General features: G+C 43.1%; 1 protein-coding gene across 2 annotated transcripts in view; it reads right to left on the reverse strand.

The window, feature by feature from the left end:
* SPOCK1 (SPARC (osteonectin), cwcv and kazal like domains proteoglycan 1) overlaps positions 1-23528 on the reverse strand; it is a 510364-nt gene that overhangs the window by 281277 nt on the left and 205559 nt on the right. The window contains exons 3-4 of one of the 2 annotated variants that reach the window (XM_025388601.1): positions 11789-11797; positions 5024-5069 (exon numbers count right to left, since the gene is read on the reverse strand). In XM_025388601.1, coding sequence (XP_025244386.1) covers positions 5024-5069; positions 11789-11797 — 55 coding nt within the window. The remainder of the gene's footprint in view (positions 1-5023; positions 5070-11788; positions 11798-23528) is intronic. The other variant, XM_025388602.1, reaches the window with a different exon arrangement.

Consider the following 23528-nt stretch of genomic DNA (forward strand, 5'->3'; position numbering starts at 1 on the left):
AGTACAGTGGTTATATACATAAATTACCTTCCCAACCCTCCAGTGCACAAAAAATCCTTTTGTTCAACAGAAGTACTATAAAGAAGTTTCCATTTTCTTCTTCTAAAAGAACTAGTCAGGAAGCTTTGAAACATCTTGTTAGAATTCACTTCGCTGTATGTTCACCCCCTATTCAATGAATCCCCAAAGCATTACCTTTATTTTATTTTTACAACAGCTTTGTGGTTCAATAAATTCTATCTTTCATTCCCCTCCAGACCCTCATCAAGTCATCTCACTTAAAGGCAAAAGAGACAATCTTTGTGACAATACCTTTATTATTTGCATTGAAGGTAACTGTTACCAGCAAGTGTTGGTTGTACAGCATCAGGGAGCCTGGTCCACATACCAAAGGCACAGACTGCATAAGGCCAGGGCGTAGCAAAAAGCATCACCTCAACTAAAACTGACCTGTGTCACCTGTATAAACACTTGACATATTAAGCATTTCCCTGTTACCCAGATCGACCCTCCTCACTTCCCTACCCCCAGTAGAACCTTGGATGGGTGTCTCTTAGGATTGATAACTGGGAGTGTCCCCCAAGAGAGGTCTTCCTTAGTGTCATCCCTATTATCCAGTTCAGTGTGTTTAAACATCAGGCATTTGGTAACTGCTTATAGAATGAAGGAAGGAATGAACACATTAAGAGCCTGAACCTCTTCAGCTCCAATAATGGGGATCTGAAGTGTACCAGTAGGATGACCCACCACTAGTTAAGACGAGTCACTGTGTAGCTCCGAGAGCTTCAGAGCATCACAACTTGGAAGGCTACCAGAGAGGAACAAAAGGAGAAGGGAATAAAACCAGAATGGAGTGGGAAGAAAGCCACTAGGAGAGGCTGCTAAATAGGAAGAGAATGAAAACAATCAATGACTTGCTGATCACTTGTCAAGCACTCCCTATATGCCAGGCATATTAATTTGCTTCATCTTCTCAGTGCTATCATTGAAAGTACTTATCATTATTGCCATTTCCAGGTAGGAAGGTTTAGAATCAGAAAAGTTAAGCTACTTGCCCAGGATCACACAGCTAGTAACTGACAGAGTCAAATTCTAAACTTGGAGAATCTGACTCCTAACCCTAGGACCCTAGACTGCACTTACCAAAGTGTATCATGCCAAATACATTACCTCCTCTGAGAATCCGATAGGTGTGTAGTGGAAAAAATTGAAAATATGGTCACAGGCAAATTTGGAAAATGATAGGTTAAATGGTCTTCTTTACTGAAAGATGCCTCAAAGTTTTTAAGTTGATAATGAGCACTGTGAATCTCCAAGAGATGAGGGTATATGTGTGTCCCTTATTTGACCATCAGTGGTTTTCCTGGGGTAGCATCTTGCTGACCCAGATCCCCACTGAGAAGCACTAACCTCATATGCAGTCCCGAGTTTGTCAGGAGCCAGTTAAGGGAAGGTGCTGGCAGGGCAAAGTGGCAGAGGCAGCCAAAAGCTCTGGAATCACCCTAGATCTCTGCAGCCTCAGTCAGCTCTCTGAAGGTCCATCCAGGGGCCTTCATTTCTCCTGACTACGCAAGATAAGAAATCCATTTGCACTGGCCCATGGCTCTCTCAAACTATGCAGCCTGCCCAACTCTGTCTGCAGGGCGTCTGTCTTTGCGGACTTCACAAGGGAAATTTCTCACCTGAGTTAATCATTGCCATCAATTCTGAACTCCTGTCCATCCTTTCTGTGAGGAGATTTGGCATTAAATCATTACAAGACAAAAGGATATGCTACTTATGCCACTTTACCCTAATCTCAGGAAGAATTCTTAGAAAAGTCTGAAGTTGATGGCCATTATACTCCACTGACAGAGCATTAATGATTCACTTAAAGATAAGTTAAAGACATCCTGAGTCTCATCATTGGAGAGCACCAGGTGAGATACTTTTCTTCTAACTACCTTAGAGTCAATTACATGATGATAGCACTTGCTCCATGAAGCCCTGTTGTTCAAAGTTTAGTAAATATCTTTAAGCAGAGAGAGCAATTACGGCTAAGTAACTATTTCTTGAATACTTTGAGTCTTCTAACTATTCACCACAACAACACGACAATCAGAAGCTGCATGGGCATTTCAGAGGTCAAGCTGGAGAGCTGAATTAATAAGGCTGACCACTGGTGACAGCCAGAGCCCAGGGCTCCAAGGCAATGAATGATGCCATGAAGAAGTTACCCGAGTCTTAGAGGAGTGACATCATTTAGCAAGTATGTTTTGGGTTCCTAATTATAGCTGTTGAGTCACCAAACCAAATCCTCTAAAATACTGCCCTCATCATGTCACTCGCCTGCCCAAAGACTTTCTATGGCACCCCACTGCCAAGAAAACAAAGTTCAAACTTGGCAGATTGGTATGGAACGTCCCCTCAACCCATTTCAAATCCACCTTTCTGACTACACTATTACCAGAATTCCCTGTGCTGGGCCTTCCTTCCCCTCCTGTCCCTCTACATTCTAAGCCTACTCCACACCCACCTCCGTCATGAAGCCCCTTCCATCCTCATCCTAAACCATATTTGTCATCTGAAATTCTGAAGACACACTTCAACAAGTCTATTTCTACAAACTAAAACTTTCCCCCAACCACAAATCCATTTTAACTATGTCTGATTCTTTTTTTCAGCTCAGGAGAGGAAATGACTCCTCTTTCGCTGTCATCTTCCACTGGAGTTCAGTAATTCTCCTATTTTCTGAGAAGATGAAATGCTCTACATCTTCCATGCCTGTGGTTTATATTTCACCGAGTGGTGTCAGCACTGTTAGAGTAACCTCCCATTTTTATTGAGCCGCACACAATGTAATTGATGACATCTGCTGGGGCTGATATTTTAAGTGAAGGCTATTCTCGGCTCTGCCTGTGCTCCTCATGGTTCTGTATATAAATAGCCAACAGCAGCTACCCCTGAGGTACAAAGTGGGGCTACTCAGTTAAGGTCCTTGATTATATCCCATAAAGTCATAAGGTTTTCTGGGAGGGTTAATCTGAGCAGACCCAGTTTTCAAACCTGCAGAACTAGAAAAAGAGAACAGGATGGGGCTCTGCTGAATATAGCTGCCATCACTTCTAGGAGACAAAAATCCTTGTTTGGACTGTTTATATACTCAGGGTTAAAGACGGTGATTTTGTGGTTCTCAAAATTTCTGTGTTAACTCCCAAACCAAGAGAAGCTATCATTTATATCCCAAGTGGCAAATGACACCTACCTTGATGTATTCCTTCTCCAAAGTGCATTAGTAAAAGCAAAAATGTCTTCCCTCGGGAGTGTTTGCATTCATGTGCAAGCTTCAGCAAAGAGTAATTTTTGCAGTTATTTAGGCAACATTTGATCCTTATAGCACAAGAACCTATTTCTAGTTCTTAGCTAAAAAGAATCAGTTCACAGCGACTGTCAGTTGAGTTACCTTTGCAAGCAAAAGCCTGGTAGGGTTGTTTGCAGAAGGGCTTGTTTATCAGGCACAGACAGGCAATTTCTTGCTCTTTAACTACAAATATTCTTCATAAAGTTTTATCCTATTAAAAAGTTTTAAAATTTTTGATCACTTTTAATAAAACATTTCTAAGCTAAATTACAAATGCCTTCATATGCTTTTGGGTGAATCATTGTGATGATTCAGTCATTGTTAGAATTGTAAAGGAGTAATTCTGTTACCACTCTAAGGCTGCTAAGACGTGTATAGTCCAGACAAAGCCTCCAAAGGAAGGTTTTGCTGGACACCTTGCCCTTTACATAAACACATACAGTTCTCCATTTGTAGATTCACATGCTTCCCTGAACACACCTGCATCACAGCCATTAACAGATCCCACCACAATTGTTGACTGATTTATTTCCCTACTCCCCACTCTGAGCTCCTGTAGGGTAGGCAACACACCATTTTTGCTCTATCCCTAGTACCTGGCTTGGTGCTTGTGCATACAGCGAAAGCTCAATAAATGTTTGAGAATGCAAGCATGCATGAATGAAAAAAATGTTACACTACTTCAAGGCATATGATAAATGTATATATGGAAATTTTAATACTAATTTTGCTTATGAGACAACCAGAATCCAGAGGTAGTGACCCATTAAACTGACAAAGCAGAGGGCAGAAAGGAGCACCTTCCTCCACATTACATATCAATGCCTCCCTCGATTTCTTCATGTCAAGTTGACCATCATGATCACATCAAATACTCATGTTACAGAACTGAAGCTGATTCTCAGAAGCATGAACACTTTGAGATGTGGTAGGTAATACCATTTCATTGTGTTCTGGCATTAATTGCATATAAACATATGAAGTGCAATCTACCATCATTTTCAACAGCACCACACATGGAACAACAGGGGAAGGGATGTGATTCATGGCAGGTCCTCACGGTGTCTTAAATAACTCACAGGAGGACACTGTTAGTGATTCACAACAGCTATCATGAGAGACTGGTTTGCTGCTTGCTGGGGGGATGGGGGTGCAGAAAGCCTTCTGTGGGCCATGCTTAAGCCCAAGCTGACACTGAAACAGGCTTCTATTTAGAAACCATGAAGAAGTTATTTAACAAATAAAATCGCAGTACCCTTGAAAGTCTCCCAGGATTAACCTTTTTCTAGAAAGAAAGTTTCATCTTTATGGTTCGTGTGAATTAGGGAAGCATCTCCAGGTACAGTCTGTTTCATGAATGAAAGCACTGCATTCGGCCCCACAGTTCACCATGTTAATATGATAATCAGATTTCACTTTTTTTTTTTTTTAAACAAAACCAATCAATGATTATACTGGTCAAGCCAATTAAAAGAAATTGTTTAAATCAGCCCTAGACATAACCTCAGACAAATAACCAATTTGATAAAATAATTTCTATCACCCCAGTCAATTCAGTCCCTGAAGTCACTAAAATAACACAGCTAGCTGGCCTTTGTGGGAACATTAACTCAGCATGCAAGGAAGGAAAAATGAAACCACATTTACCACAGACTATACAGCAAGAAGTATTGCATCCATTACCTTGGTCAAAGGGCTTGTTGGGATTCCAGTTTCTGAAATAATCATCCTATATAAGGAAAAAATAGAAAACAAAGGTTAGAGTTCAAAAAGCTTCTCACATAACTGCATAAAAACCTGCCTTCCTTTTCACCTCCCAAAACACAAAGGAAAACACTGAAAGCTTAGAAATTTTTCCCAAAACATGCATTAATGTGTAATAAAAAATATCAATTTCCTTTTCAAATTCCTGTCTTTCAAACTGTGTGTATTAAATACTGGGAACAGTAAAAACATTTCAGCCCAGTATGGAAACAGCGCTGCTCTTCTTAGTTTGACATATAAACCCAGACACCTTCTAAGTGCAAGGTGTATTTGCTATCAATTATACTATAGGTGATGCCTTGCTGCTCTCAGTTATGATTAAGCCTCTGTGTTTGTAACAGCTGATAATTCAACTGTCAACATTTCTTTTACATAGAGACATGCATCTTGTGGTGCACAGTTCCAGTTTTTCAATACTCACAAAACCTAAAAAGAGACGGCCTTCCAAATGTTAGAATTAACCAAAGGCGTACATTTAGCTTAATACCATTTGTTCTGGGTGTAGAAAGATGAAAAAACAAAGGCTGGCCAATCTGGTCTCTTCATAACCATGTCTTTCTTGCATTTGGTTTGCATCAATTTATGCTCTGAGGCTAGGCAATTCATTACTTTAAAATTGCAAGGATCTCAATCCCTCAATTCTTCATAGCTATGTTAACTTCTTCCCCACTCCTAATAACCCTTTCCTTGCTAACAGCCACCGTGTACTCCCTTTATTCTCCCTGTCAGCACCCTTTGACCCCATTGTTCCCCAGCACACCCACTGTATCAGCAAAACTGAACAGCTTGCAAGTTGAAGAGGTGTCACCCATGCGCATTATCCCCATATCATCTTTAAGGATTTGTCCCTTTGTAGTTAATACTCAATTGCTATATGTGTTTTTGGCAGGCAGTCTGCACGCTGCAGTTTCAGAAAGCTGTCCAAAATGAAGCCTCAGTATCTCTTCTGGAAAAGCTAATTTACATCAAAGTGCACAATTAGTTTAAATTATTGTCCATGCTGTGTTCTGATGCAGTTTATCTCTGACACGATCTCCTGTGAATTTTATCAGCCTCAGTGTCATTCAATTATATAGCTTTATAATATCCTTGTTGAGTTCACCTAAGCCCTTAAATAGATTTTAGGAAACTAGATTTAGAGTAAAATCAGAACATATTGTTTCTTGGCCAGTGATTCCATCTTCCAAAGCATTAAGAAATAAACAGCTTCCTCTGGATCCAGAGGATTCAGCACTAAATTATTTTTAGTTTCAAAGAATTGCCCACTTTGCTCTGGCTTTAATTTTATAGAATAACTAGCCTTCTCACCCATCTGGTTAGGGAGTCTTTGAGCTCTTTACCATGAAATATCACTGAGAAAATTTAAAACAATCTCTGCAATATCTTTCCCCATTTATAATTTTAAATACAATCCCAAACTTCTGGAATTGTGCTGTCAGAAATTCGGCAGCCACTGTTAAATGATTTTAAGTTAAAGGTTGGATGGTAGATAGGAAATTTAGCACCCAATTTCTAGGTTTGATGACCAAAGTGTTCTTAGCCTTAGACAACCATGTTACCAACATTTTCTGCTATTCTCAAGGGCAAGAGAAGAGATAACCCAAGATGAACTCATTCTCACCAGTGGAGAAAAAAAGGATCAAACCGTTCATCCTTCCAACTGTGGTTTATCAATCCTCTCTCCACATACAGAGGATGGCATCATATCTAATGGCAATGTGGAATCTTGTGAAATGTTTTCTACTTGAACATGCTGTTCTAATAGATAAAGCCCTTGGAAGCTTAGGCTGTGTGTCCAATAGGGAAGGGCTGAAACGAAAGACAAGTTCCTTTAACTTTAATTTCACAAGCCACATTCTCTTTGATGTCAAAGAAAGGTTTGAGCAAGTCTCAAGAACTGGATATTCCCTAATGATTTCAACATACTTTATAACATGGATGGAATCTGAAGCACTCTTCTGGACCTTGCCACTTTTTCAGGTTAACTATAATTACCATTTTTACGTATTTCTTGGGGAAAATCACAGTTTTAAGTATAAGGCCTCCAAAAGTAGCTATCTGCATTAGAATATTTAAAACCCATTGCAAATGTAACAATACTGCCTAATTGCTGCCAAAATGTGAAAGTACACCTTGAGTGAAAACTCATTATGCAAAATGAGTCCTTCAAACAACCCCTTGCCCAACCAGGCCAAGCAGGGAAGAAAAATGATTCTCTGCATCTGATTACTTTTGCCCTGCCTCAGGAAAGTGGATTGCCAAAGCAAAAACCAATGAGCCAGAGCTGATAAAACCTTGGGTGTCACTGCTTTGGCTGCAGCTGAGAGAGGAAACCTCAAATCAGGGGCCAAGATCATGAACACATGTGAAGGACTCTAGGCACCAGAGCCCACTTCGGGGATGGTCACTGAGCATGGGGGAGGGGTCTCTTAGCAGCCACTGCTGCAGTCTGTGTCAGGGAATAAGTGCTGCAGCATCCGTGATCACTCTTGCACACTGTCCTAGCTAGGTTCAAGGGCTTCCACACACGGTGAGTACAAGCAAGCTGGGCTATATCGATTAAGTCACTCTGCATCTGAGAGAATTCTGGTAAGGCACAGTCCAAACTCAAGTGGAGAAAGTCAAAGATAAAAGACAAAAAAGAAAAGAATGGCTCTTCTAGAGCTTCACCTCCTGAAAATTTGTTCATCCCTGAGATCCACTTAACGATTAGGGTGCTCAAAGGACATCAGGATAGCTGTCAGTGGTCCTGAACCAATACCCCACCAATACCAAGGCTGGGCATTTCTCCAGGGCCTAAGACCCAGGTGGCAGAGCCAGGCTTTTAAAAAAAATCTTATTTTATATCTAAATAAAAACATATCATATCTATTTTACATTGTCCTGAAATGAAGAGACCCATGACTTGCTATGCTGTCGATAATTCTATCACTTCTACCCTGGCAAGTAGTGTGTCTGCCCCAGCACTACCCCAGTGCTGTGTAGGCCCCAGACTTAAGCCCTGAAGCTGATAACGTGCATTAACAACCCTTGCCTCTGACCTTCCCTCTGGCCCCATAAAGTTACGGCTTGTTAAAATTCAAACTGTGGTGAAAGACATACTGGATAGATCAAACTTGTCAGGTAAGGCATATCTATCTGAGTTAGCCTCTTGAGTGGCAATTTTGTCATCTAATGATAAAGCTTTTATAAAGACTTGCAAGGAGCCCAGCAACAGTTAATTTTTAAAACATAAACCCAAATAGAAAGATGCATATCTAAATACAGTCATTTATTAAGTTCAATAGCTCCCATTAATGCATTTCACAAGTTGAGGAATGAAGGATGGCAGTGTTACTACACGTGTATTTTATGGGCTACACTGAAGAATGTAATTATATCAGGCATCTTCTGGACAGGACAGAGAACAGTCTTGCTGTAAATTCTGACTAACCCATATGAGGAAAGACTGATGCCATTTCACTGTAGCATTTTATAAATGAATATTATTCAACCCTTTTTTAGGGATTGTTAAAACCTGAAAGAACCTATAAATGTAAACAGAGGCCCAAACTTAAGCATATTGACTTAGGTCTAGAATCACACAGTATTCCAGGGCAGCAGGAACTCTCATGAAAAGTTGACATGGCCAGGTGCAGTGGCTCACACCTGTAATCCCAGCACTTTGGGAGGCAGAGGTGGGTGGATTACCTGATGTCAGGAGTTTGTGACCAGCCTGGTCAACATAGTGAAACCATACCTCTACTAAAAATACAAAATTAGCTAGGTGTGGTGGCATATGCCTGTAGTCCCAGCTACCCGAGAGGCTGAGACAGGAGAACCGCTTGAACCAGGGAAGCAGAGGCTGCAGTGAGCCAAGATCGTACCATTGCACTCCAGCCTGAGTGAGACAGAGCAAGACTCTGTCTCAAAATTAATTAATTAATTAATTTTTAAAAAGTCACCGTAAAGATCATGGTAAGAAAGTGACAAATAATCTATGTCCCGGATAAAGGAGGAGGGTTGGTGTTAGTGGGAGAGGAGGAAACAGAGACTGGTAGCAAATAAGGCTCCAGTTATTGTTTTATTTTCTACAACTGATCAACAAAGATAAAACTATATTTCTCCATTTATCTAATTAGTAAATACTCCACTCACATAGTATTGAAACCTGTGAAATTATTGGCACTCGATGGCTGAGTGCCATCAAGAAATTCTAATATTTCTAACTCAATAGTTAAAAAGGAATTTAACTATTAATGCTTTAGAGATATTCTGTTCTGATAAGCATCAATGAAAAAGAAAATATGTTTTACATATACATATCTACACATTTTATATTTAATATATACTATTAAAGATATATTTGTTATGATATATTACATGTTTTTCATACACATAAATATGCCAAGAGCATATATTCCACTCTATAATGCATCTTCCAAAGAAATAATTAAGTTTGCTTAATATGAAATGACAAAATATTCTTGCTATAATTTGGGTGATTAAGTCTCTTCATCATGGATGATGACAGCCTATGGTTCCAGCCCATTTTGAATAAGAACCTGAATTTTCTTTTACTATACCATAGCCCCAAAATGACTGATGCAATTTAGCTCAAATATTCCCCAGGGATTTGCCTTTCAAGAGGTGCCTGTTTAATCTCCAAGGAATGTCAAAGCTGAAACTCTGAGGAAAAGACGGGGTGGCAGAACCAAATGGAAACCCAATTGCCTTGGCACCCAATTATGAAGATGATAATGTAATTTATTACATACTACAGCTTCAGATGCTACAGATCAAACACATTTAGTTCTCCTGAAACAGATCATTTCTCCTTCATACATATTTTAGCTAAGCTGTTTGAACCCTGCCGTTTCATCTGATGATTACCTGAGATAATATTAATACAAATTACCAGCCTAGAAAATAAATGGGAGCCTCATTTGTCTTGACCAGGAGGGAGCAATAGAGACATAAACTGAAGGAAGCAAATTAAAAGGAGGGCAGGCAGTCACTTTGGAGTTGTCTGTGGGCCAACTGCAGATACACACAAAATGGAGAAGCACTTCCCTGCAAGGCCAAGTGGATCAGAACTGAGTTTGTAGATCCCAGATGGAGGCAGACCCCGCTTTACCAAAACTGCAACCTTTAGAAAGAGATCAACGAAGGGACTGTAGCCAGTTGCTCTCAAGAGGATTCAGTGCAAACTGGTTCCATTTATCTTCACACTACTTGACTAGGGGGAATAGGAAGAAGGTCTGGTTGGTGGGTGGGAGAAACGTCCCCAAAAATGTTAATAGAAGTTACCAGAAAAGTGAGATTTCCAGACCATTATGTAAACGCATCCGTTATATAATGTGACATTTGCCTGTAATTTTGTGTGCAATGGAAATCTCTGCTAATCCCACTATTATAAGGTACAAAACACTCCATTTATTAAGAAACGAGCTAGCGGCCAGGCACAGTGGCTCACGTCTGTAATCCCAGCACTTTGGGAGGCCCAGGTGGGTGGATCACGAGGTCAGAAGATCGAGACCATCCAGGCTCACACAGTGAAACCCCGTCTCTACCAAAAATACAAAAAATCAGCCGGGCATGATGGCGGGCGCCTGTAATCCCAGCTACTTGGGAGGCTGAGCCAGGAGAATGGCGTGAACCCGGGAGGCGGAGCTTGCAGTAAGCCGAGATCGCGCCACTGCACTCCAGCCTGGGCGACAGAGACAGACTCCGTCTCAAAAAAAAAAAAGAAAAGAAAAGAAAAAAAAGAAAGGAGCTAGCTTCACATATAACTACCCTACCTCTGAGCTGTTTTCATTCACATCTCTGGGCAAATAATTTGCTGTTTGTCTGCTCCCCATCTCTGGTGAGGAGCCTCAGTGAGAATCCTTCTGAATGAACTCACCCAGCTTGGGCAGTGACTTCAGGCTTCTCAGCCTTCCATCCAAAGTTATCATTCGTGAGAACTCTGTACAACAGGGCCTGCGACTTGTCTGCATTAATACATTTCCGTGTACACAAGTCACCCCCACCATCCCTCCCCCCGCCCACCACCACACACACACACACACACACACACACACACACACACATGGGCCTAGGCTGCTTCTGAGCAGGGATGGGTCTTACTCACCTGCACCATCCCCTAAGGTATCACTCAACAGCACACAGTAAATCCTTGCTAAATCACATCAAATATAAGAAAGTGGTTCCACTTTTATTAACATCTCTGTATCCCTGTGAAATTCCCATAACTATTACTGGTGTGTGTAAATACAGGTGGGTATATGTTGATGCACATACTCTAAATCACCTTCACCCTGAATAGAGCAATTCTTTGATAAATTGGCCTGACATTTGGTTTAAAGTCCTGCAGGTCTTAGACAAAATGATTCAGAAAATAACAATGTCAGTTGCTCTGCTCTTTCAATAAATAACCCACCAGTAAAACACAGATAATAACTGACAATCATACTTGTACTGTAACTAATGAGAAAAGATAAAGCAGCAAATGGACTGTTTATATGCATTTGATAAATTGCATCCCTTGGATATACCAATGAAAAATAAATGTGTGTGGTACTGGTTCACTGAACTAAAACAAATATTTACTACTGAGATTTCAGATTTAGAATGAAATTTACATTTTATTTGGCAACTACTTTGATGCTATGTCTACACACAGTTGAAAAATCAAAAACCTACCTCAACTTCCTGAGTACGAAAGCATTATAAATGAGAAAAAAATAAAAGAATCATATCAAACAATAGGAAGAAATGTATACATTTTTGATAATTGCATCAAATTTTCAAATTATCATACCATTAGAAAGGTCATCCAGATATGCTCCCTTAAGTCACCTACCATCATTCCTTTGAAAAGGTCCCAACAATTCACTGAGTTCATGGGAAAGGACATGAGGTTATGGGGTAGAATAACTGAAGTGGGAAGAAATCTGAGTGTGCTGTAGTGATCTATGTCATTGCTGCCGAACAGCTAGCAAAATCATGATTAAATCCAAACACTCAGCCATGATTACCATCCACGAGAATTTCAAATGAGTAATTGCCTGTGACACTGGTCCAAAGGGCAAAATTCAATAAAAACCCCAAGATGACATCCGAGACCAAGAGCAGTATACCTTCTACATTTCTGCAAAGAAATTCCTTTGCCTTGCAGTTTCAAAATAGCTTGAGAGGTCCTCAAAACTGAGAAAGATATGGATTTATGTTCCTAGGAAATATGTAAAATGAATAGTATTGTCATTGCTCCTCTAGCTGACTCAAGGATCATCACCAACAGAAAGAGCTCCCTCTTCTTGGGGACTTTCTGTCTGTCTCGGTCAGTCCATCCAAGCTGGGGTAGAGAGAAGTAACCCACTGGCTTGTTCTTTTCCCAAGGGAAAGAACTGAGTCTGAGGTTTCTTCCCCAAAATATGCTCTGTGTTTGGGCTTTTCTTCTGGAGATATGAATGGGTATATGATGCTCCATTTGTACTCTGGCCAAGACATGTGTTGTCTCCTCAGACTCAAAACCATCCACAACCTTGACTTTATTAGCAAAATTAACCAAAAGCAGCCTTCTCAGTATCTAGGAAGGAAAGAATAGGTCAGCATGAGGGAGTTAAAGGCAGAAAAGATACTGTAAACAGGGCAGGCTTTGACGCAGATGTGGGTTCAAATTCTGGCTCTAGCACTTACCAGCTATTTGGCCTTGCACAGTCTACTCAGCTTCTATGAGCCAATTTCCTTATCCATAAAACAAGACCACTTGCACCTACCTTGAAGGATGGTCACAATGACTTGCAATAATGATGCAAAGGGCTCTATATCTGGCACATAGAATAAATAAAAGGTACACACTTTCATGTCCATTTCCTGAAGTTTATGGTAGGGGGATATCCCAGAAACATTGAGAGAAATATTAGTCTTTATGGATATGTTTTAAATTTTAATAATGCAATTCTTGCGTATTTGAATCTTGCCAATTAGGCCCAAGTGAAGGGAAACCAATTGCAACTGGAAAAAATAATTATGAAATATTTAAATGCATGTAATTTTATTAGTCTCACGTATGAAGAAAGATTTTTTAAAAATCAATGAAATTTGAAAACTTGAGCTACAGGCATATTTTGTGTAAAGAGCAGACTCCTACTATCTAAGATTCGGTCACCCCCATCTATTAAATAGACTCCATCTATTAAAAAAGATAATACTTACACCATTGGGCCTATTTGTACGTTGAGTGTGGTATTTTAAACCACTGAAAGGTATTACCTATCATGTAAGTGTACACAAATTAATTAAAGTTTCAATTATGATTAACTATATCCTGATAAGGGACCTGAACCTGCTCTGAACAGGCAAAATTTCTGTGTAATCATTAATTTACATGTAGAAAACAGATGGAGGAACCCTGAAAGGGTATGTCTCCTTGGCACACCAAACAAAGCCACTGCCATCTTATAGCTTATAGCATGTAAACCTTCATTTCCGAGAAAGTACAAATTATACTGGCCTGAGGCCCAGCCTTGTCCGAGTATCACAAATTCCAAATTAATTAGGTCCAGCCATCTTTCTGAGAATGCCTGCACCCTTCCCCCACCATAGCTGGCAGGCCTCCATGAACATCCAGATGCCACCTTCTAGAGAATAAAACACCAGCTATTAACTACCACCTCACCATCCCTCCCCACTTATCCTCTCTGGGAGGTGACAAACACAGGGATTGGCAGGAGCAGTGGTTTCCACCTTGGCTGATGGCTGGGGATGCTGTGGCGCTTTTCAAACACTGATGCCTGGCCCAGCGCAGGAGGTGCTGATTCAGTGGCTGGAGTGTAGCCTCCACACTGGGATTTTTTAAAAGCTCTCCAGGTGATTCTAATGTGCAGCCTCCATAGGAAGCCACACACTAAATCACAGTGACTGAGGTGATGAGGGAAGGCCAGGCCCACCATGGATAACAAACCAGGTACAGAACATCAGGGGCCTTCTCCCCCAGCTTCTGGAGCTTTCCAGAGTTGTATCCACCTACCACTCTCAGGGTCTGCTGCTCTAAGAGTCTCCAGCTCGGTAGATAGCACCTCTGTCCACCTGCTGCCAAGGCAAGAACCCAGGCCGCCGGCTGGACTCCTCCCTCTTCCTTCTGCTGTTCAGGCAACAACGAAGTCCTCTTCACTTGCACTCCTGGGTCTCTCTCACATCTCCCCTCTCCTCTGCCGCGGGTCAGGCCTCTACAGTTTCTCCTCACAACATGGCCACATGCCCTAACCAGCCTCCCTGCCTCCCCTGAGCCCTGCCCTGGCTGTTCACACTGCCTCAATAGTGACCTTCTAAAGGGATGTTCTGGTCACATCATCCCCCTGCTTAAAATGCTGGAGGGGCTCCCAGGTCAAGGCCAAGCCCACCAGCCCAGCTCACAGAACCTCTGTGCCCCAGTACCTGCTGAGCCTTGTAGTCCCCTTATGGCCACACTCTAGCTTACGTGTTCCATTCGAGCCACCAATGAACTACGTTTTAATCCTTCAGCAGCCCATGCTCTCTTCGTTCCCTGAAACTCTGTCCGTGCTATTCCTTCTGTGCCTGAAACACTCCTCCTCACCCTTCTTTTGCTAACATTAACTCCCCTATCGAATTCCAGTTTAGACACTTCTTCTCATGGGAAGCCTTCCTTGTCTCCAATCCCTCTGCACTTGAGGCACCGCTGCTGTGTGATCTGCAGCCCCTGGGCTGCCGGAACAGAGCACTGAACTGCTCACACTATAGAAGCTGGCTACTCCTCTGCAACTCAGCCACACAGATGGCAGTCCCTAGGGCCAGGGGCTGGGTGGTCTCACTGCCAAACCTCAGCACAGCATTCATTTGGCACCAGGTACTCTAACATCTACTGAACAAATAAGACAACAATCCAAACTCTGCTGGTTTTGTATGCCAGTATCTTGCACTGCAGCTCTGCAACTTCTTCCTCTTTGTCTCAAAACTGATGGTACTGTGACCTGGAGGTTTCTGAGCAGGGTAAAATAGATAACTCCCTTTTAATGACTAACTGGGGCAGTAACAGCAAACTGGAAACCAATGGGGATGGCAATAGAAGGTCTCAGAGGGATCAACCAGGTTCCATAGGAGGAGGACAGGTAGACCTCTGCCCAATGGCCCCACCCCACATCCCCTAATGCCCTGAGTCTCCTCAGGGACCAAGAGGACTTCACGATTTGGAACACCACAGCTGAGCCAAAATCTGATACAAGATTTAGGACTTGCATCAAATCAAAGCCCAAATCAAAACATCAAAGTAATAGTAATATTAATAGTAATCGTCGTAGTAATAACAGCAGCTACCACTTTTTTTTTTTTTTTAAGAGACAGGGTCTTGCTGTCACTTAGGCTGAAGTGCAGTGGCACAACTATAGGTCACTGTAACCTGAACTCCTGAGCTCAAGTGATCCTCCTGCCTCATCCTCCCAAGTAGGTAAGACTACAGGTATACACCACCATGCCCAGCCAATTTTTAATTTTTTTTTTTTTTAGAGATGGGGTCTTGCTATATTGCCCTGGCTGGTCTTGAACTCCTAGCCTCATGTGGTCCTCCTGCCTCAGTCTCCCAAAGTGCTGGGATTACAGGCATGAGCAACTCTTGCAATAACCATCTGAGACAAGCATCTCAATGTTATAGTTGTGGAAACTGAAGCTTAGAGAGAGAAAAGTACTATACAAGTTCCCACAGCTAGTGAGAAGCAGAACCAGGATTTGAACTCCATTTTTGCCTGACTTCAAAGACCATGCTGTAACCACTATGTACTACTGCTTCAGAGGGACCGACTGAAGTCGCGGCATCAGCGGCATCAATGTGAACACCAGAGACCCTGGAGAGAAGGCATGGGGCTGCCTGCCCTGTGGAGATGCACCATGATACAGGAGATACCAAGAAATGGGAGGTGAGAGCACAGATCAGAGGCCTCTCAAGAGATTCTCACTACTACTACTACCAGGACTCTCATTATGTCTGAAGCCTCAGCTTTCCTATCTGTGAAATGGGGGATGAAAACACCTGCCTCACAAGGTTTCTAAGTAAGTGGACAGCAGGTCTATCTATCGTGTGTCTGCCCCAAGAAAGCAGGCAGGACACCCTAGATTCCTGATCCACCCCTACCCTCAGGCCCAGCCTCACTAAGATGGTTTTCTGGGAAGAATCATGGCCTTTGGCCCCAAACATAGCAGCCTCAAGCGCAGGCTGGCACAAGATGCACAGGAGTCTCCTGCCTTTGTGTGCCCTGAACTGAGCACTCACACCTGTTTACCACCAGCACTCCCGGTGGCCCTGTGCAAAGTGAAACATCCAACACCAACATCAAAGCACCACGCAGAGGATGTAGTGGCTTTAGCATCAATCATCTCTCCGGAAAACTACGGCTGCAGGCTTGGCATGAAGTTTTCTTTAGCTGCAAAGTGAGGGCTGCTACGGCTTCTCCCAGCCCTGCCATTCAGCAGCTTCTCTTCCAAGGAACATCTGGGAAAGAAAGCAATAAAACTCCTTTCACTGTGTCCCTAAGACTGTCCTAGCTGCCACCTTGCAGCCTTGTGTCCTGAGGCTCCAGCCTTTGGATCAACTTATACAACAAATACTCCTCACAAAAGTCCCAGAAATAAATTCAGTCCAAGTCTTTGTCTACTCCAAGCCTGTCCTGTTCAATTCTTCTTTGAAATTTGCAATTTTGGAAGTGACATTTTCCCCATGGTAAGAGGTAACCAGAGTAGGCAAGACTGCCACAAAGGGACCCACATTCCTGAGCCACAGTTTTCCTGTAAACTCACCAACAAGGCTTCCATGGAGAAGAGCAGGCATCCCCTCTCTGAGCAACAGCCACTGCTGACACCAGGGCCCACCACGTGGGTAGAACAGTCCTCTGAGATTGACTGGAGGCTCTCCACAGAACCCACACTCCCAAAGGCTGCAGGGTCAAGGAGACCTGAGCCACGCTGCCTGTTACCCAACAGGCACTGATGCAACTCTGTAATTGTTTTAACACAATTTCTCCTCCCCAGTACTGACGGAAAGATGCCTGATAGAAACAGATGACCACAAGGCACTTCAGCCAGGCTCCACTCTTCATAACTTGTTCAGCTGGCCCCTTGGACAGAGAGATGATGTACTGATGTCATGTGGACAAGATGGATGGTCCAGAGAACCTACAAGAGAATTGTCTTTAGGACAAGAGTAATGCACATGAGTCCCCAGATAGTAGTCCGGACCGCACTATTGGGGATCCATGTACTAGTCTATGCCATGAACAACTGGCAGTCCTGCTTCCCCCCAGGGGGAATGCTATGATCTGGTCCCGCTTATTTAGGGCCTGGGCACCTACAGAAACAGAGTGAGGCTAAGGCTAGGAAAGAAATGGAGATCAAAGGCTCTAGGACCTCAATGCCCAATGACACATCCAGATTTAACCTATAAGCATTGGGGAGCCCCTGGAGGGCTTATTTGGAGGGTGACCCCACGAAACTCATATTTTCTAAAGCATACTCCACTCTCTCTGTGTGGGACAAATTAGAGGGAGCCCAGCTGAAACTAAGGACACTAGTGAAGACTAACAACTGCCCTTACCTTCATGAAACCCATGGTCTAGCCAGAGGAGAAGTAACAAGAAATGTAAGCAGATTAAGCATATGACCTGGTAACTATCACTTAGAAAAATTAGCTATGGGTACACAGAGGAAGAAGCCACAAATTATTCCAGAGAACCAGGGAAGATTCTACTGAGGAAGGACCACTGAGGCTAGCTCTTGAAGGACAGTTTTCCAGAGGAGGAACACATAGTGGTGCGAGAAAGGACATTGCGTTCAGGGGATCTGGCAGGTGCACGAGCATGCAGTCTTTGCCGCAGCAGCTCTAAGCTACGACAAAAGGCCATGAAGCATGAGCCCAGGTGCAACGACAGAGAAGAGACAACGGCAGACACTGGCAGCTCTACTCAGGGTCTCCTGCACCTCTCAGTCTGCCCTTTGCTCTGTCACTGGGAAACTCTGTAGCTACTGCAGCTGGCTGCCAGGGATAATGCAAATGATAATTACAATCCCTCCACTTTAGCTGGAAGGCTGAGCCATGACACTGTGTCTATGCCACCCAAGAGACAAGAAGCAAGCCCACACCCTGACTCTTCCAATCCAGCAGCAAGTTTTGCCACCTGTTATGGACATGTGTGAGTCATTAGGAAGCATAATTAAAACCAACTAGTCTTCTGCCTGCCCTCTTTCCCTCCTAAAGAGAAATACTGAGAGCTTTCTGTACCTTTCCTTTGTTAAATAATTAAATGTCTTTCCCTCTGAACGTGAGCCCATAGGGCCATGCCATGTGCCCATGAAACCAGGACCCTGGAGGTCCCCACACACACACACACAGCCAGGGATCATGATTCCTGGCCTCTGGCTGTCACTCAAACTTTGAAAGGTCCCATTCTAGTTTGCAGGGGACTGGAGAAGGGGAAGAGGAACAACCAGGGTCCCCTGATTCCCATCTTTTAAAATAAAACCTCTCCAGGTTAAAATTATCAGGTAAGATCATTTATATGATAAAAAAAATACACATCAACAAGGACATATTTATTTCTTGTAGGGAGCACTCAGCTGGCAGAAACCATGGAATACTTTTATGTTTTCTTTTCATTTATTATTTGGAGAAACAATAGGAATGTTAATAACATTGCAAGTCCCTTCCAGTCCTAACATTCTGTGATTCTAAACATGTCAAATGATAAATCAAATATGCCTAAAAGCTCTGTGTAAATAAAGTAGGAGCAATTTTCAGACTAGCAAGGACTGGAATGCACTGAAAGAATTCAAGGCAGACTAAAGCAATAAGCTGCTTTTGCTTTTCTTTTCATTTTTGCTTCCAAATTGTAAGGACCTGACACGAACACAAACAGTAATGATGTCCTAGATCTTTAAAAACCCCTTTCCTGCTAAATAACTTATGAATATTAAAGAAAGATTCCAGTCGGATTTTTCTCATGATGCCCAGAACTACTAAAACAGAATCTCTTAAACAAATTACCAAGACCAAATCCTTTGGCAAAATTATGTTCTCTTGCAAGTTGAAGACTCTTAGGGGAAAGTTACATAGGAAGACATGAGAAGAAAACAGAAAAACAATAAGAAAGAAGACTAAAGATGCCACAGTGATTATTTCATCCACCTCATAAACACAGCCCCAGTGCACCAATCCCCTCCTCCCAGGGCTCAGAGGCCTGCAAAGGAAGAACAGTCACCTCCACCAACGTGCTGGAAGCCTCAACCATCCTTACCTAGTGCCCGTGACCCACTGTAGGAAGAAGAGAAGGGAATACAGAAAAGGATTAGAGAAAAATCAAAATGGTAACAATGGTTATGGGAAAATGAAGGGTTTCTTCCTGTTTCTACTTTACTACTTTTCACTTAAAACAAAACACGGATTACTTCTTAAATTCATATATTGTCTATATATTCATTCATTTATTTATTATTTCAATCATTGACTCATTCATTTAAAGTCCTCTGGAGTAGGTATAAGGAAGACAGCATCACCCTAACATTATAATCTGGGAAACTGTACCCCAGAAAAGTAAAATCATTTTTACATGAATTCACACAGCACTAAAATCTGCAGTATAAAGTCCATGTACACCAGTGGCATAGACTCTGAGAAAAGTATCTACATCCCAGACGTGAGAAGTAAAAATGAAGAGTTTCTTGGGCCATGATCATGGATAAAGTCCAGGAATGTTTCCAGGCAGCTGAATAGAACCACAAACCCTTATAATTAGCCTGTTTCTGGGATGGCAAATAGTGTCACCCATTCATTTATTTCTTTTGTCCTGGCATTTCTGCTACCCTATTAAGAAATGAAAGATCTGAAATAAGCAAGGAGTGACCCTCAGCTCACCCACCAACACATAGCCCATGGCCCATGCCAGAAATATGCAGGAGAAAGCCCCAGAAATCATGTTTACCCACAAGGCAGTGACAGCTCCTGCAAAATATCCAAATTGTGGTTCGATTTATTCAAGCATTCGGGGCTGAGCTCTCTCATCTAATTTATCAGCGAGACACACAAGTCACAGCTAGAACTGAAGGCACCTTGTCAGGGCTGCCTGCTGGCATTATTTGGGAACAACGCTGTGTGGGTTATTGTCGAGCTGCCCATCACAGCCTCGGATGTCCGTTTCTCACACCTCTGTTCACAAAACTCAGCTCTCAGCCCAGCCTGGAGCTAAAATCAACAGTTCTGCTTCCTGGTCTAAAACATGAAATATATAAACAGCTATGGCAGTTTTTTAACTGGTAACTTTTCTTGATGTTTCTATTGCCATTGCCTAAGTGACTCTGGACCAACATTTAACCTTCCTAGGCTTCAGTTTCCTCATCTGAAAATGAAGGCAATGGTGCCTCCTCTGTCGGGGTTAACGGGAGGATTATTTGAGACTTATATGCCCAACACCCAGCACATAGGATGCACCAAGAAATGGTAACTATATTTTGTAGTTGACCCCAGTATATCCTCTGTCTTAAGCTGATAACAGAGTTTTCAAACTTTACCATCAGTTTCCTCTGGATTAGTATATTTGTGATGCTGCCATTACGACTCTGAGGAGATTTTTAAAAATCAAATCTGGGTGATAGCTGCATTGGAAAAGCGGCAGCCACTGCTCTGTGCAAAAGTGTAAATAAAATGCCAGTTAAGTAATCACATTACTCACAGCTTAACACATGTGGCTCGGAGCTGCAAGCAAACACGCATGTGTGATGGATTTCTCATTATCTATTGACTGCCACTGCAGTCCATCCAGCTGTCTGCAGGCGTCCTGCCTGGGAACGTCTACATCAGCTCCTGATGGGCCCACACTCCTGCTATCAGTGGGAACAGACCCAGCAGGAAGGAGGTGATGCCTTCATAATAAGGTGATAATGCAAACAGAAATGTTTGTTTGGAGAAAAGCTGCCAGGTTCTAAGTCAGCCATTAAAAGTCCCTTCTTTAGCTTCCAAATGATGCTGGGACTCCCCAACATCATTTGGGCCAGAGGAAATCTCTAGTTTCTTCCTCCCATGGAGGAGACTCGGCCATGGAGAGACTCGGCCTCCTCAGAGGCTATGGTATCATCCACTTTTGACTCAGCAGTGCCTAGTGCCAGACCAAGCACCAAAGGAGAAAACTCAGAAATACTGCACTAGACTCCAGCTCCTCTCTGAAGTGGGCTCTAAAATCCCAGGGGTTCCCATTTGACTAAAGCTGCCCAGAAAAGTGCCAAGAACTGACTGCAGATGCATTAGGTGCGTAGACCTTTTACGCTCTGGATAGATACAGAACTCGTGAAAAAGCCACTTCACAATCCAACTGCAAGTGTGCAGTGCAGATGTGGGCATCTACAGGGGCACAGGCTGGGATGCCCTCAGGTAAGGATGTGAGGCTCAGTTCCTCATGTTAAATCTGGTCCACTGAGGCACCTGCCACATTTCCTTGGGGACAGGGCTCCCTCCAAATGGGTGGGTACCTTTTTTTTTTTTTGAGACGAAGTCTCACTCTGTCACCCAGGCTGGAGTGCAGTGGCACAATCTTGGCTCACTGCAAGCTCCACCTCTCAGGTTCATGCCATTCTCCTGCCTCAGCCTCCTGAGTAGCTGGGACTCCAGGCACTTGCCACCACACCCAGCTAATTTGTGTGTGTGTGTGTGTGTGTGTTTAGTAGAGATGGAGTTTCACCATGTTAGCCAGGATGGTCTTGATCTCCTGACCTCATGATCTGCCTACCTCGGCCTCCCAAAGTGTTGGGATTACAGACATGAGCCACCGCACCTGGCCCCCAAGTGGGTATCTTTGACTGGGGTAAGGCTTATCCTCGGAGACTCTACCTGCTTTACCTCTACCTCGCAGTGGGGCTTCTGTGTCCTCATGATCTTCTTCCCTACCTTTGCTCCTCAACACTTGCTCCTGGATCCTTCCTCAGAGTCTGATCAAGAGACTATAACAGCTCCCAGATCACTCACATGTTATAAGGGATCCAAGCCTGAAGTGACAAACTTCTACCAGAGTGTCTGCCTCCTGAATTTATGGCATGCCTGTCGGCCTCAGTCAGGAAAGGATGAAAGGTGAGACACTTAAGAACTAGCAGAGACCAGGCGTGGTGGCTCAGGCCTGTAATTCCAGCACTATGGGAGGCTGAGGTGGGCAGACCACTTGAGGCCAGGAAATTGAGACCAGCCTGGCCAACACAGTGAAACCCTGTCTCTACCAAAAAATACAAAAATTAGCCAGGTGTGGTGATGTGCACCTGTAGTCCCAGCTTCTTGGGAGGCTGAGACAGGAGAACCACTTGAACCCAGGAGGTGGAGGTTGAAGTGAGCCAAGATCATGCCACTGCACTCCAGTCTGGGTGACAGAGTAAAACCCTGTCTCAAAAACAAAACAAAACAAAACAAAAAGAACTAGTGTAGAGGTAAAAGGGAATGAAAATATTCTGCAAATAGCATTCAAGGAAGAGACAGTGACCAAGAAAACGAGCATAGTCAATGTGAAAATATTTTCTACTACAGACCTGAAATAGACCCAGTGGGCAGCAGACCAAGGACCAAAGTCCTAGGGGAGGTAATGGTACCTTGCCATTTTCTAAGGGGAAACCAAGAAACTGCAACTTGAGCCTGTGTTCCACCTACAATGGGAAGCAAATGAATGTTTACTGAACATCCATGGCCTGCCAAGCACCACGCTCTGCGCTTTACATAGATTATTCCACAATATCATCACAACGACTTTGCAAGCATAGTGGTGGCCTCTACATTTTGTAGCTGAGGAAACTATGGCTCAGTTACATAACCTGTTCCAGGTGACACAAGGCAGGAAACACAAGAGCCAGCATTCAAATCTGGCTCTGTCCAACTGCTCTTTCTGTGCACCACGATAGCCTACCACCCCAAATTGGCTACAGGGTCCACCAAGTTCTAGACCATCAGCTCCCAAAGGGTGAACTCTGCTGCACCCGACTCAGACTCATGCAACTAGCAGAGACTCAGAACAGGTATTAGTTGAATCAAAGCTGCTACATGGAGAAATTATGACTCCTCTTGGCAACTAACACTCTTTTGAAGGAAAAGGACCACCCTTGATAAAGCCCAGGGAAACTGAGCTTCCTGTGCCGAAATATGAGTGAACACAGGGAGTAGAGAGGGAAGAAGAACTGAAATCCTAAGAGACATCTGGAAGAAAGGGGACGGAAGGACGAGGAAGATGCTGGGTCTGGCTCTGCACTACAGTAAGATCAGGAGAAAGCCAGTCAATGGGAAGGGCCCTCAGGTGGCGGAGTGACCTCATGAAAGGAGAAAATACACGTTGAATTACAAATTTTGAGAGTGTCTGTTGTGGAGTGTGTGAGGTTAAGACCCATCTCAGCCTCCCAAGTAGCTGGGACTACAGGTACA

This window comes from Theropithecus gelada, chromosome 6, assembly GCF_003255815.1.
Source record: "Theropithecus gelada isolate Dixy chromosome 6, Tgel_1.0, whole genome shotgun sequence".
In the NCBI taxonomy this organism is placed as follows: domain Eukaryota; kingdom Metazoa; phylum Chordata; class Mammalia; order Primates; family Cercopithecidae; genus Theropithecus; species Theropithecus gelada.